The 16,867-nt window shown below is 36.7% G+C and overlaps 1 protein-coding gene across 2 annotated transcripts in view; it reads right to left on the bottom strand.

Annotated features, from left to right (window-relative positions):
- Window positions 1-16,000: 16,000 nt before the first annotated feature.
- Window positions 16,001-16,867, bottom strand: part of NBN (nibrin) — a 53,481-nt gene continuing 52,614 nt past the window's right edge. For both annotated transcript variants that reach the window (XM_082719418.1, XM_082719419.1), the window contains one exon: window positions 16,001-16,188. In XM_082719418.1, the coding sequence (XP_082575544.1) occupies window positions 16,158-16,188 (31 nt within the window). In that variant the 3' untranslated portion in view covers window positions 16,001-16,157. The remainder of the gene's footprint in view (window positions 16,189-16,867) is intronic.

Raw genomic sequence — 16,867 nt, 5'->3', positions numbered from 1 at the left:
TCCTTTTGAGCTCTGAATGAGTTGGGTTGGATCTTTTTCTTACTGTTACTTCTGAAGTGAAAAAACTGACATTTTTGTAAGATTGAGAACTGTTACAATCCCCTTGTGTCTCAAAAGTTTGCTTTTACCCAAATGATAGCATTTCTGTAATGAAAGTATTCATTAAAAAAATAGGGACAGTGAAACTTCAGTAGGGACCTAAATAAACCTAGTGAATAATTTCACCTGTAGTAACCCCCCCTTCTCCCTCTAACCTAGCTCTTCTGGGCTACAGATAGCATAGCCTTTTCTCTGATATACTCTTGTACTCTTAGCCAGTTTCTGTCCCTTAATTCTAAATCTTTTATTCAGTATCAACTAGCTATTCAGGAGGTGGGGGAAGCATGAAATAATTGAGTTATTCATATCAAGGAGGTATCCCTCATTCCTTAAAAGTCTAGCTCTCAAAAATATGTTAGCAGAATTTCTTTGGGGTTTGAAAAAAAGATTGAGGCACAGCTCTTAGTATTTTAGGCAGTCTAGAGAGGTTAAAAGGATTAAAAAACAAACATGTAACATACGGGATAAAAATCAAGTGATCTAGTATGTACAGCTGGAATTCAGAAGGACAGGGAGAGGAGAGGAAGATTAGGGCAGAAAACTATGTGGAGAAATAAAAATTGAAAATTTTCCTAATTTGATTTAAAAAATAAGCAATGCACAGATCCAAGAAACTCAAATTGCAAATGATAAATAAATACAAAGGAAATAACACCTATGCATATTATTATCAAACTGCCGGAAAACAAAAAGAAATTCTAAAAGGAAAAAAGACACAAGGATAAATGGTAAGGACAAACAAATGACCAGAAGAAATGGACAAATGTTTTCAGAGTGCTTAATACTGTCAAACTAAAACTCTAAAATGCTGATACTTACATGAGAAAACTGGATTTCAGAAGACCTTCACTAAAAAGGAAATTCTTCACATTGAAGGTACATTACTGATGGACCCTGTATCTTCATGAAGGAACAAAGTGCCAGAAATGAAAAAACTAGTTTTCTAGTGCCTAACTTAAAATCTAATTAACTTTTTAAAAAAATTAACATATAATGTGTTATTAGCCCCAGGGGTACAGGTCTGTGAATCGCCAGGTTTACACTTCACAGCACTCTCCATAGCACATAGCTTCCCCAATGTCCATAACCCACTACCCTCTCCTCACCTCCCTCCCCCTCCACTCCTCTGTTTTTGTGAGATTAAGAGTGTCTTACGGTTTGTTTCCCTCCTGATCCCACATTGTTTCATTTAAAATCCAATTAACTTTACATTCAATTAACATTGTTTCAGGGGTAAAGGTCTGTGATTAGTTTTTTTTTAAAGATTTTATTTATTTGACAGACCACAAGTAGGCAGAGAGGCAGGCAGAGAGAGAAGGGGAAGCAGGCTCCCTGCTGAGCAGAGAGCCTGATGCAGGGCTCTATCCCAGGACCCTCAGATCATGACCTGAGCTGAAGGTAGAGGCTTAACCCACTGAGCCACGCAGGCACCCCATCAATCTTATGATACCTAGTGTTCATTATAATACATATCCTCCCCAGTGGCCCTCACCTAGTTACTCCATCCCTCCACTCTCCTCCTCTCCAGTATTCCTGTTTGTTTCCTATGATTAAGAGTCTCTTACGGGTTTTCTCCCTCTCTGGTTTCATTTTTTCCTCTCTTCCCATTATGATTCTCTGCCCATTTCTTGAATTCCATGTATCAGTGAGATTGTAAGATAATTGTCTTTCTCTGAGTTATTTCATTTAGCACAGTGCCCTCTAGTTCCATCCCAAGTCGTTGAAAATGGCAACGATGGCTGCAGGATGTTTTTGATGGCTGTGTAATATTCCATTAGATACATACTATTCTCTCACACACACACCTCATCTCTTCATCCATTCATCTGTTGGTGGACATCTGGGCTCTTTCCATAGTTTGGCTACTGTGGACATTGCTGCTATAAATATTTGGGTGCAGATGCCCCTTTGGATCACTACATTTGTATCTTTGGGATAAATACCTGGTAGTGCCATTGCTGGGTTACAGGGTAGCTCTATTTCCAATTAACCTTTGAAAGAAAAATAGTACTGTATTTGAAATAATTTAAATCAAAATTTTAAAAACTATGATTTAGGACATTTAGAAGTAAAATATTACACCATAAATAAAGGGATAAGTGGAGTATACATTTATGACATACATATTATATAGGTATAAGTATGTTATTTAAGGCAGGCTGTATTAAGTAAAGAATTATATCCTTCCAGCAAGTATTAAAATGTAAATGGTGTAGTTATAAAGACAATAGAAGCAATAAGATGGAATATTAAAAAATACTTAATCCAACGGAGAAAAAAAGAAACAAATGGGACAAAGAAGAAAAACATGGTAACAGACCTTAACCACAAATTATTTAAGTAGATTAACCATCACCAGTTTAAATGCAAGTATCATCATACTGGATAAAAAGGAAGCTTCAAGGGGCGCCTGGGTGGCTCAGTGGTTTAAGCCTCTGCCTTCGGCTCGGGTCATGATCTCAGGGTCCTGGGATCGAGCCCCACATCGGGCTCTCTGCTCAGCGGGGAGCCTGCTTCCCCCTCTCTCTCTGCCTGCCTCTCTGTCTACTTGTGATCTTTGTCTATCAAATAAATAAATAAAAATCTTTATAAAAAAAAAAGGAAGCTTCAAGAATATTGGTTTACAGAGACTTAAGAAAATATAAAGACACCCATAGGCTAAAGAAGGATTAAGAAAGACAAAGACATAGGATGCAAACATTAAAGAGAGACGACTTCAAGATAAGTATTAGAGATGGATATTTCATAACAAAAGATATAGTAAGTCCAGAAGATGACCAACCTTAAATGTATATGCACCTAATTACTGAGTTTTAAGATGAATGAAGTTCTGGTGAAGACCGTGACACAGGAGGCTCATGAATTTATCTCCTCCCATGGATACACCTAATCTACAGCTACACATGGAACAATTCCTTCTGAAAGAAATTGAGAACTAGCTCAGAAATTCTGACATGGTCAACCCCCCCCCCCCCCCCCACACACACACACACATCCAAAGGGTTTGGTGAGGCTCAGATACACTCTTGCCATAAACTCCACTTCTGGCACAGCAGCACACAATCAGGAAGGAACTTAAATATACTGCCAAAGGATGGAAGGGTATGGATGCAACATCTAATGTCCCAATTTTTAAGACTTCCTTCTGAGGGATGAGCCCTGAAACACCTAGGTTTGAAAGCCAACAAGCCTGGTGCTCACAAGACCACAAGACTACAGCAAACAAAGAATGATTCTTAACTGGCTTGGACTTACTGAGGATAACCCACCAGAGGGAGTAGAGAAAAATGCCCAATTTCCTTCCAGTCTTTGCCTAAAAAGAGGCTTATTTGCATATCTTCTAAGCCACAGCCTGAAAGCCTGGTTGCTAATTTTAGAAAAGACTGCTATCTTCTCCAAGCCCAGCAGGTGTCATCTCTGCATTGTCTTTTGCTCTGCTCTAAGTCACTCATATCTTCCTTAAGGGCTGGACACACATCTAGTGCAGTAGCTCCTGTAGCTGTCACCCAGAGGACACATTCCTTGATAGCCTACCACTGGTGGCCAGCAGGGCTTTTGTTTGTGGGTTGAACAAGACTATGGCTAGCAAAGAAACAACTTTTAACAAGCTATCTGCCCAGGGTTCAATAAAGAATCAGTAAGCAAAAATGCCTTTATCCCAGTCTTTCCATTACAGAGAGCTATTTGCACATCTTTGAAGTTGTAGTGTAAAGGTCAGGCTTCTAATTTATCTCACATCTAGGGAGAGACTGCCATCCTCCTCAGAGACCAGGGAAGCCAGCTGACACCATTGCTGCATTCTCCCTGCAGCCCAATCCTAATTACATCACTAGAAGGAGCCTGTGTTCATGGGTCATACAGGACTGTAGCTAAACAGAAATAATTCTTAACTAGCTACTCCCCCAGGGTTCAGTACAGAAGAAGCAGAAACACCCAGCTCACGGCTCCATGCAAGATGGCTACTTACATACTTTGAAAGATTCTTTCTCCTGAGGGTCCAGCTTCCAGTCAGCCTGAATCTAGATGCTAAGATCCTTTCCTTTAATACATTTAAAGAACCTAGCACATCTTCAACTATGTTATTTATGACTATGTTATCTAATACACAGACATCAACACAGGGAGTCAAGGAAAATGAAGAAATATAGAAACCTTTTCCACATAGTGTAACAAGATAAAAATCTAGAAGTAGACCTTGAAGATTAGTGATTTATCAAAAAGTTAAAAATTATGGTCATAATATTCTAACCAAGGTCAGAATAAAACATGCACAAAATGAATATTTTGAGAAAGAGAAAACAAGAACCAAACATACCAGAAGGCCGGAGAATATAAAACTGACTAAAAAATTCAACAAAGGGTTCAGAACAGACTTGATAGATGAAACAGGAAGGAAGAAAGTGAACTTAAAGGTAGAGCATGGAATTAATCTAATCAGAGAAGAAAAAAGAAAAAAAGAATGAAAAGAATGGAAATAGTTTATGGAGACTCATGGGGCCAATATTTGCATTATAGGGATCTTAAATGAAGAAAGAGATAAGGGGGCAGAAAGCATATTCAAAGAAAAAATGTCTGAAAATATCCCTAATCTGGGGAATGAAACTGACATCCAGATCCAAGAAAACCAAAAAGTTTCAGTTAATCCCAAAATGCCCACACCAACACATTAAATGAATTGTCAAAAGTTAAAGATAAAGAGAGAATAACAAAAGCAATTTGTTACTTACAAGGGAACTACTACTAGATTATGAGATTTTTTTCAGCAGGAATATGGCAGGCCAGAAGATAGTGGAATGATATATTTTAATTGCTAATAGAAAAAAAACTGCCATTCAAGAATAGCCTACCCAGCAAAGCTGTCTTTCAGAATTGATGGAGATTGGATTTCCCAGATAGAAAAACAAGTTTATCATCACTCAACCAGGTTTACAAGAAATGTTAAAGGGACACGTTCAAGCTGAAAAGAATGGTAACTAGTAACAGGAAAATACATGAAATTATAAATCTCACTGGTAAAGGTAAATATGTAAGTTGAAAACACTCTAATGTAGTAAAGGTGACAAGTAAAATCACTTATAAATCTAGAATGAAGGTTAAAAGACAAAAGCAGAAAAGTAAGTACAATAATTTGTTAATAGTTATACAAAGTAAAAAGATGTAAATTGTGACATCAAAAACATAAGGCACAGGGGAAGAGTAAAAATGTGGACCTTGCATTCAAAGTGGAGTATGCATTCAAAATTAAGTTCTTATCAGTTTAAAACAGATTGTGTAACTGTAAGGTGTTTTATTTAAGCCTCATGGTAAATACAAAGCAAGTATCTACATCAAATATACAAAAGATAAAAAGAAAGGAATATACCACTACAGAAAACTGCCAAATCACAAAGGAAGAGAGCAAGAAGGAAGGACTAAAGGAATTACAAAACAATTTACAGAAATTAATTAGCCAGATAACTATTAGCCAAATGAGAATAATAAGTTCACACCTATCCATAATTACTTTAAATGTAAATGGTCTAAATCCTCCAATGAAAAGACACAGAGTGGCTCAACAGATTAAAACAAAAACAAAACAAAACAAATAAAGAAGACCTAAGTATATGCTACTTATGAGAGTCTCATGTCAGCTTTAGGGACATACATAGACTGAATGTGAAGGGATGGGAAAAAAATATTCCATGCAGATGCAAACAAAAAGAAAGCAGAGTAGCTATACTTAAACAAAAAAGACTTCTATCCAAAGAGTATTATGAGAAACAAAGAAGGTCATTATATAATATTAAGGGTAATCCAACAGTAGGATATAACAAATGTAAATATTTATCTACCCAACACAGAATTACCTAAATATATATAAATATCAATAGGTTTGAAGGAAGAAATGAACAGCAATATAGTAATAGGAGACTTAAATCCCCATTTTATGCAATGGATAGATCAGAGAAAATCAGGAACTATGGGGCTGAAGTGATGCATTACACCAGATGAACTTAACAGATATTTATAGAACCTTCCATCCAACAGTAGCAGAATACACATTCTTCTCAAGCATACACAAATATTCTATAAGACAGATCATATGTTAGACCACAAAACAAGGCACAAAAGATTTAAGACTGAAACCCTTCTAAGCATCTTTTCCAATCACAATGTGAAACCAAAATTCAATTACAGAAGAAAACTGGAAAGTTCACAATATGTAGAGATCAAACAGCACACTACTGAACAATAAATGGAACAAAGAAGAGATTAAAAGAGAAATAAAAGTACCTTGAGACAAATTAAAATGTAAAGAAAGTACACCAAAATTTATGGGTTGCAGCAAAAGCAGTTCTGAAAAAGAAGTTCATATCAATAAGCTGCCTATATATCAAGAAACACGAAAGATATCAAAAACAAAAACAAAACAAAAAAACACCTAAATTTACACCTCAAGGAGCTAAAAAAAGAACTAAGCCTAAAGTTAGTAGAAGGGAGCAAATAAATATCAGAGCAGAAATAAATGAGACTAAAAAGACAACAGAAAAGATCAATGAAAGTAAGCCTTTTTTTTTCCTCAAAAGATTAACAAACTTTGGCTACACATGAGAGAGAGAGAGGGAGAAGGGACTCTAAAAAGTAACATTAGAAATCAAAGAGACATTACAACTGATACCACAAAATAGAAAGGATCTTAACAGACTATAATAAACAATTACAGGTCAAAAAAACTGTAGAACTTTGCAAGAGTGGGTAAATGTGGGTAAATGTAAAAGAAACAGAATATCTGAATAGACCAAGTGTTACTAAGCAGATTGAATCAGTAATCAAACATCTCCCAACAAAGAAAAGCCCAGGACTAGGCGGCTTCGCTGGTGAATTCTACAAAACATTTAATAAGGAATTAAAACCAATCCTCCTCAAACTCTTCCAAAAAACAGAAGTGGAAGAAACACTCATTTTATGAGGCCTGCATTATTCTTATGCAAAAGCAAAAAACAGCACTACAAAAAAATAAAATTAGAGGTCCAAATTCTTGAAAAACACAGACACAAAAAAATCTTCAACAAAATATTAGCAAACCAAACTCAACAATACATTAAAAAGATCATATACCATAACCAGGGACCCAAGGATGATTCAACATTTGCAAATAAATCAATGTGACACCCAACTCTAAGAAAATGAAGGTTAAAAATTATACCATCATCTGAATAGATGCAGAAAAGCCATCTGACAAAATCTGACATCCATTCATGATAAAAACTATCAACAAAGTAGGGGCATAGGGAACGTACTTCCACATAATAAAGGCCACTCATGACAAGCCCACAGCTAATACCCCACTCAGTGGTAACAGGCTGAAAGCTTTCCATCTAAGATCAGGAACAAATTAAGGGTGTCCATTCTTACCACTCCTATACAACATATTAAAAGTCCTAGCTAAAGCAGCCAGGCAAGAAAAAGGAATAAAAGGTATCAGCAGGTACATGAGTGGCTCAGGTCATGATCCCAGGGTTCAGGGATAAAGCTGTACACTAGGCCCCCTAATCAGTGGCAAGTCTGCTGCTCCCTCTGCCCCTTCCCTTGTTCAAAGTTTCTCTCTCAAATAAATAAAATCTTTAAAAAAAAAAAAACATCAGAATTGGAAAGGAAGAAGTAAAATCGTCTCTATATGTAGACAAATAATTTTATAAAAAAACACTAAAGACTCAACCAAAAAATGGTTACAACTGATCAATGAATTTGGTAAAACTACAGGATACAAAACAAAATTAACTTACAAAAATCAGTAGCATTTCTATACAGTAGCACCAAATTTTCTAAAAAATAAAGAAGTAGATCCCATTTGAAATGGCACCAAAATCAAAATACCTAGGAACAAATTTAAGGAGGTAAGAGATCTCTACTCTGAAAACTATAAAACATCAATGACAGAAATAGAAGATACAAATAGAAAAGTATCCTTTGTTTATGGACTAGAAGAATTAATATTGTTAAAATGTCAATACTATTAAAAGGCATCTACAGATTCAATGTAATCCCTATCAAGATTCCAATGGCATCTTTTAGAGAAACAGAAAAAGAATTTCTAAAATTTGTATGGAACCACAAAAGACCTAAAATAGCCCCCAAAATCCTGAGAAGGAACAAAGCAGTAGGAACCCCATTTCCTTATTTCAAGCTTTACTATAAAGCTATAGTCTGGGGGGTGCCTGGTGGCTCAGTGGGTTAAGCCTTTGCCTTCTGCTCAGGTCATGATCTCAGGGTCCTGGGATTGAGCCCCACATTAGGCTCTCTGCTTAGCGGGGAGCCTGTTTCCCTCTCTCTCTCTCTCTCTGCTTGCCTCTCTGCCTACGTGTGATCTCTGTCTGTCGAATAAATAAATAAAATCTTAAAAAAAAATAAAGCTATAGTCTGGATCTAGGAGGGGCAAGATGGTGGGGAAGTAGGAGACCCTATTTTAACCTGTCCCCTAAAGTGAGCTAATTATCTACCAGAACACTCTGAACACCTATGAAATCAGCCTGAGATGTAAGGTTATACACTTTTGGATCTCTAAGAGGGCAGAAGACATCAGTGGAGAGGGTGCACCTTGCCTGGATTGTGGTTGATATTTCAGCTATACATCCCCTCAACTACCTCTTACCAAAATGACTAGGAGAACACCAGAGGAAAAATTCAGAGACTGTACCCTCTGCCACAGAACTACTAGACATGGACATAAAGAGTATGTTGGAAAGGGAATTCAGGGTTACAATTATCCAGGCAATGGCCAGGCTGGAGAATACCATTAGTGACAACATAGAATCTCTAAGGGCAGAAGTGAGAGCAGATCTGGCAGAAGTTAAATATGCTATCAGTGAGATCCAATCTAATCTAAAAACTCTCACAGCTAGAGTAACTAAGGCAGAAGACAGAATTAGTGATCTAGAAGAGAAACTGATAGAAAAGAAGGATCAGGAAGAGGCCTGGAACAAACAGCTTAGAAGCCATGAAAACAATTAGGAAATGAAACGTTCCAACGTCAGAATTATTGGGATCCCTGAGGGAGTGGATAAAGAAGATATAGTTGAACAAAATCTGGGTGAAAATTTCCCTACTCTGGGAAATGGAACAAGTGTTCGTGTCCGAGAGGCAGAAAGGACACCCCCCAAGATCGAATCTAGAAAGACATCCAAACACTTAATTGTGAAATTCACGAATCATAATTTCAGACAGGAGGTCCTAAGGGCAGCTAGGGGGAAGAGATTCCTTACATAGAGAGGAAGGACCATCAGAATAACGTCAGACCTGTCCATAGACACCTGGCAAGCCAGAAAAGGTTGGCAAGACATATTCAGAGCACTAAATGAGAAGAACATGCAGCCAAGAATACTTTATCCAGCAAGGCTGACATTCAAAATAGATGGAGAGCTTCCAAGACTGGCAAGGTTTAAAAGGGTATGTGACCACCAAACCAGCACTACAAGAAATATTAAGGGGGGGGGGTCTATAAAGGAAGAAAGAACCCAAGAGTGACACAGAAAAGAAATATGCAGAGACAATCTATAGAAACAAGGACTTCATAAGCAACATGATGTCAATAAAAACTTACCTTTCAATAATCACTCTCAACGTGTATGGCCTAAATGCTCCCATAAAACGGCAAAGGGTTGCAGACTGGATAAAACGTCAGGACCCATCCATATGCTGTCTACAAGAGACACATCTGGAACCTAAAGATACATCCAGACTGAAAGTGAAGGGATGGAGAAGCATCTTTCATGCCAATGGGCCTCAGAAGAAAGTTGAGGTAGTGATTCTCATATCAGATAAATTAGATTTTAAGCTAAAGACTGTAGTCAGGGAAATAGAAGGACACTACATCATTCTTAAAGGGTCTATCCAACAAGAAGATCTAACAATTTTATTTTATTTTATTTTATTTTATTTTATTATTATTATTTTTTTTAAATATGGAACGCTTCACGAATTTGCGTGTCATCCTTGCGCAGGGGCCATGCTAATCTTCTCTGTATCGTTCCAATTTTAGTATATGTGCTGCCGAAGCGAGCACGAAGATCTAACAATTTTAAGTATTTATGCCCCAAATATGGGAGAAGCCAACTACATAAGCCAACTGTTAATCAAAATAGTCATGCTGATATGAATACTTTAATAGTAAGGGAGCTTAACATGCCACTCTCAGTAATAGCTCATCCAAGCAGAAAATCAAGAAAGAAACAAGAGCTTTGAATGACACACTGGACCAGATGGACCTCACAGATACATACTGAACATTTCACCCTAAAATGACAGAATACTCATTCTTCTTGAGTGCACATGGAACTTTCTCCAGTATAGAACACATACTGAGTCACAAATCAGGGCTCAACCGATACCAAAAGACTGAGATAATTCCCTGTATATTCTCAGACCACAATGCTTTGAAACTGGAACTCAAACACGAGAAAAGTTTGGAAGGAATTCAAACAGTTGGAAGCTAAAGACCATCCTGCTCAAGAACGTCTGGATCAACCAGGAAATCAAAGAAGAACTTAAATAATTCATGGAAACCAATGAGAATGAAAACACACCAGTCCAAAACCTATGGGATATGACAAAGGCGGTCCTAAGGGGGAAATACACAGCCATTCAAACCTCACTCAAAAAAAAACTGAAAAATCCTGAATACACCAACTCTGTTTACACCTTAAATAACTGGAAAATCAACAACAAATTAAGACAACCCCATGCACAAGAAGGGAAATAATCAAGATTAGAGCAGAGATCAATGAGTTAGAAACTAGAGATACAGTAGAACACATCAACAAAACTAGAAGCTGGTTCTTTGAAAGAATCAGTAAGAACCAAACTAATCCAGAAGAAAAGAGAGAGGACCCAAATTAATAAAATTATGAATGAAAGGGGAGAGATCACTACTAACACCAAGGAAATAGAAATAATCATCAGAAATTATTATCAACAGTTATATGCCATTATGTTAAGCAACTTAGAAGAAATGGATGCATTCCTGGAAACCTATAAACTTCCAAGACTGAAACAGGAGAAACTGACAACTTGAATAGACCAATATCTAGTAACGAGATTGAAGAAGTAAACAAAAACCTCCCAAAAAACAAGAGCCCAGGACCTGATGGATTCCCTTGGGAATTCCATCAAACATTCAAAGAAATAATACCTATTTCTCCTGAAGCTGTTTTTCAAAAAACAAAAACAGAAGGAAAACTTCCAAACTCTTTCTATGAAGCCAGCAGTACCCTGATCATCCAGGCAAAGACCCCATCAAAAAGGATAATTTCAGACTAAGATCTCTGATTAAAATGGATGCCAAGATTCTCAACAAGATCCTAGCTAATAGGATCCAACAGTACATTAAAAAGGTTATCCACCATGACCAGGTGGGATTTATCCCTGGGATGCAAGGGTGGTTCCACATTCACAAATCAATCAATGTGATAGAACGAATCAGTAAGAGAGAAGAACCGCATGGTCCTCTCAATTGATCGAGAAAAAGCATCTGACAAAATACGGCATCTTTTCCTGATTAAAATTCTTCGAAGTGTATGAATAGAGGGAACATTTTTCAACTTTGTTTAAGATCCATCTATGAAAAACCCACAGTGGGGCGCCTGGGTGGCTCAGTGGGTTAAACTGCTGCCTTCAGCTCAGGTCAGGATCTCAGGGTCTGGGACTGAGTCCCGCATCAGGCTCTCTGCTTAGCAGGGAGCCTGCTTCCCTTCCTCTCTCTCTGCCTGCCTCTCTGCTTACTTGTGATCTCTCTCTGTCAAATAACTAAATAAAATCTTTAAAAAGAAAAAAAACCACAGTGAATAGCATTCTCAATGGGGAAAAGCTGAAGCCTTCCCATTGAGATCAGGAACACAAGGATAACCACTCTTGCCACTGTTGTTCAACATAGTACTAGAAGTCCTAGCAACAGCAATCAGACAAACAACAACAACAACAACAACAACAAAAGATATTCAAATTGGCAAATAAGAAGTCAAACTCACTCTCTCCACAGATGACATGATACTTTATGTGGAAAACCCAAAAGATTCCACCCTCAAATTACCAGAACTCATACAGCAATTCAGTAATGTGGCAGGATACAAAAATCCATGCACAGAAATCAGTTATCTTGTACTCTAACAATGAAACTGTAGAAACAGAAATTAGAGAATCAGTTCCATTTACAATAGCACCAAAAGCCATAAGATACCTTGGGATAAACCTAATCGAAGAGTTAAAGGATCCATACTCTAGAAACTACAGAACACTCATGAAAGAAATTAAAGAAGACACAAAATGATGGAAAAACATTCATACTCATGGATTGGAAGAACAAATATTGTGAAAGTGTCTACACTGCCCAGAGCAATCTACACTTTTAATGTCATCCTGATCAAAACACCAGTGGCATTTTTCAAAGTGCTGGAACCAACAATCCTAAAATTTGTATGAAACCAGAAAAGACCCCAAATTGCTAAGGAAATGTTGAAAAAGAAAAAAAAAAAACTGGGGCATCACATTGCCTGATTTCAAGCTTTATTACAAAGCTGTGGTCACCAAGACAGCATGGTACTGGCACAAAACAGACACATAGATCAGTGGAATATAGTAGAGAGCCTAGATAGGGACCCTCAACTCTATGGTTCAATAATCTTCAACAAATCAGGAAAAAATATCCAGTGGAAAAAAGATAGTCTCTTCAATAAATGGTGCTAGGAAAATTGGACAGCTATGTATAGAAGAATGAAGCTCAACCATTCTCTTACACCATACACAAAGATAAACTCTAAATGGATGAAAGACCTCAACATGAGACAGGAATCCCATAAAAAAATCCTAGAGGAGAATATAGACAGTAACCTCTTCATCAATAGCCAAAGCAACTTCTTTCAAGACATGTCTCCAAAGGCAAAGTACAAAAGTGAAAGTGAACTTTTGGGACTTCATCAAGATCAAAAGCTTCTGCAACAGCAAACAAATAGTAAAAAAACCAAAGAGGCAACCCACGGAATGGGAGAAGATATTGGCAAATCATGCTACAAAGGGCTGATATCCAAGATCTCCTCAAACTCAACACTCAAAAAACAAAATCATGTCAAAAATGCCAGACAATTCTCCAAAGACGACATGCAAATGACTAACAAACACATGAAAAAATGTTCATCATCATTAGCCATCAGGGAGATTCAAATCAAAACCACATTGAGATACTACCTTACACCAGTTAGAATGGCCAAAATTAACAAGAAACAACAAGAGTTGGAGAGGATGTGGAGAAAGGGGAACCCTCTTACACTGTTAGTGGGAATGCAAGTTGGTACAGCCACTTTGTAAAACAGTGTGGAGATTCCTTACGAAATTAAAAATAGAGCTACCCTATGACCCTACAATTGTACTACCGAGTATTTACCCCAAAGATACAGATGTAGTGAACAGAAGGGCCATATGTACCCCAATGTTCACAGCAGCAATGGCCCAAATCGCCAAACTGTGGAAAAAGCCAATGCCCTTCAACAGACGAATGGATAAAGGAGATATGGTCCATATATACAATGGAGTATTACTGAGCCATCAGAAAGAAGGATGAATAACCAACTTTTCCATCAACATGGATGGGACTGGAGGAGATTATGCTGAGTGAAATAAGCAGAGAAAGTCAATTATCATATGGTTTCACTTACTTGTGAAGCATAAGGAGTAACATGGAGGACATTAGAAGAAGGAAAGGAAAAGTGAATTGAGGGAAATGGGAGGGGGAGAGGAACCATGAGAGACTGTAGATTCTGAGAAACAAATTGAAGGTTTTGGAAGGAAAGGGGTGGGGGGGGTTGGGTGAGCTTGATGATGGGTATCAAGGAGGGCATGTATTGCATGGAACACTGGGTGTGGTGCATAAACAATGAACTTGGAACACTGAAAAAATTTAAAAAAAAAGAAAAGAAAAGAAAAAAAGCTATAGTCCGCAGAACTGGTAGTGGCATAAAAACAAGTACACCAAGACAAATACAGAATTGAGAGCCCCAAAATAAAACCAAGTGTATATCGCCAACTAGTAATTACCAAAGACACTCAATGGAGCAGTCTCTTCATTAAAATGTGCTGGATTAATTGGATATTCACATGTGAAAAAATAAAGCTGGACCCATTAAGAAAACTCTGAATGACCAAAGCAGTGTTGAGAAAGAACAAAGCTGGAGGCATCATACTTCTTGATTTCACACAGCTATATTAATCAAAACTATTTGGTACTGGCATAAAAAGACACATAGAGGAACTGAACAGAAGAAGAGCCCAGAAATAAAGTCACGTTTATGGTCAATTAATTTTTGACAAAGGATACGTGAGTACACAACAGGGAAAAGATAGATTCTTCGTAAATGGTTGCAGGAAAACTGAACAGCCACGTGCAGAAGAACAAAACCAGACCACTATCTTGTCCCACACACATACAAAAAAACAACTAACAATGGATTAAAGACTTAAATGTAAGAAAACTATGAAATTCTTAGAAGAAAACATAGGAGATAAGCTTCTTGACATCAGTCATGACAATGATTTTTTTTTAATTTGGTACCAAAAGCAAAATCAATGAAATAAAAAATAAACAAGTGGAACTACATCAAACTAAAAAGCTTCCATACATCAAAGGCAGCAATCAACCAAACAAAAAGACAACCTATGGAATGGGAGAAAATATATGCATATTAAATATATTTGATAAGGGGTTAATATTCAAAATATATAAAGAATTCCTATAATTCAACAGCAAAAAAAAAAAAAAAAAATCTAATTTAAAGAAAGGGCAGAGGAGCTCAAGAGACCTTTTTCCCAAAGACACAAATGGCCAACAAGCACGTGAAAAGGTGTTCAGCATCAATAATCTTCTGGGGGGATCTAGCAATAATACATATTAAATTATAATATAAGTCTTCATGCTAGCCTACCTCTAACAACCTAAAATGCTTAGCTCATTAGGGTGGCAGAACCTACATGAGACCATGAATATTTCATGTATAGATTTGAGTACAAAAATCTTGTTCTACTTCCCAGAACTTAATGCATCAGTCCTTAAGAGTTGATAAAAAGTCTACTATAATTCTCATGTACAGCCAAGTTGTCTACATTACAAAATTTGAAAAGACATTTTTTTCTTACCATCTTCCTTTAACAAAAACAACAATCTTAATTTCTGTTTTTCAGATAGGAAAACCAGTACTAGCTCAAGAGATACACACCCAGCTCAGTAAGATCACCAAATAAGTCTTCCCATTCTAGTAAAATCTAACCACTTGATGAAGTATTCCATATTATCTTTTCTAGTACTAGAATAGGTGGGTGACATCTACACCCCTGAAATCCATTTCACTTGGGTTACTTCAGCTTAAGGAAGACTATGGTATAATGGGGAAAAAAAATGTATGCTCTGATATGTGTATGATCTTCCAATCTATTCAGCAAAAAGGAGCAAGGTGCAGATTACTGCGATGTGTCTACGGCCATACCACCCTGAACGCGCCCGATCTCATCTGATCTCGGAAGCTAAGCAGGGTCGGGCCTGGTTAGTACTTGGATGGGAGATTACTGTGATGTTACACTATCATTTTTGTAGATTACTGGAAAATAATATGCATACAAATTTTAAGAGGCAGCAAAAATCTCTATAAGGACTCATAAGAAATGATTATCATGAATTTTATCAGAGGAGGGGAACCACACAGCTAGAGCAGTGGTAGAAGGGAGATTTTTTCATTTCTTATCCTTCTAAACTTTTAGAATTTTGAACTGTGAGTGTATTAAATATTCAGTAAATAAAAAGCCACATTTAGAAATGAAAAAATTACCATAAGAGATGAGATGACAGAGACTGGAAACTCAATAATACTGTCACATACAAAAGAAATGGAATTTTGTGCATTTTATTAAACAAATTTAGGTCATAAAACCTTTGTAATTTAAATCCCCTCTATATACTTAATGAATGTATCCCAGAGGAAACTTGATGTAACTATTTGATAGGAAATATTTCTCTGAGATCGGCTCCTTTATGAAATCCTCAATTATCGTCTCCTTTTTACATTAGGATTGTATCTGCAAAGAAAGAAATAAAGTTAAAGGGCTTTTAAAACATAGTCACACCTTGGCAAACACAATGAGAATGCCAATTTTATCCTTACGATCCAGTATTAAGCACTGACATTTTTACTTTCATTTACCTTTTTGATGTTGGTTTGGTGAATATTTGGTAAAAATAAAATATCAACAATAGAAAAAGTCCAGTAAAAGCATCAAAATTATTAATAAAAATGGTTTAAAAATACATGTTTACACCTATTTCAGTATGGATTCAAACTCCTTCCACTCCCAACTACAGTATAACATTTGCATAAGATGATCCTAAAATAGACATACTTTATAAAATTTTCTTATAGAATAATTAACAAATTTAACTAGAAACCAGATATTCTTAAATACTTATGAAAAATGAGCACCATTTGTCAACATTTTCACCAATGATATACTGTCAATAATGAAATTAAAGAATCAAACTGGCAGCAAAACAGATTAAAAAATACAGTACTTCTTGGTTCTGCCTTTATATAAACTTGGGAAAATGTTATTCTCTCCTAGTCAGTACCCACCTATAAGTAGATCAATTAATTTTATTTTATACTATTTGTATTTGAGAGCTAAATATTGTAAAGTTTGGGGCCTGCAGGAATGTTGGATATGTGTTGAATCAGAATTAAACTGTAACCACCCACTATAA

The sequence above is a fragment of the Mustela nivalis genome, assembly GCF_964662115.1.
Source record: "Mustela nivalis genome assembly, chromosome: 2".
Lineage (NCBI taxonomy): Eukaryota > Metazoa > Chordata > Mammalia > Carnivora > Mustelidae > Mustela > Mustela nivalis.
This window is presented reverse-complemented; position numbering and strand designations above follow the sequence as displayed.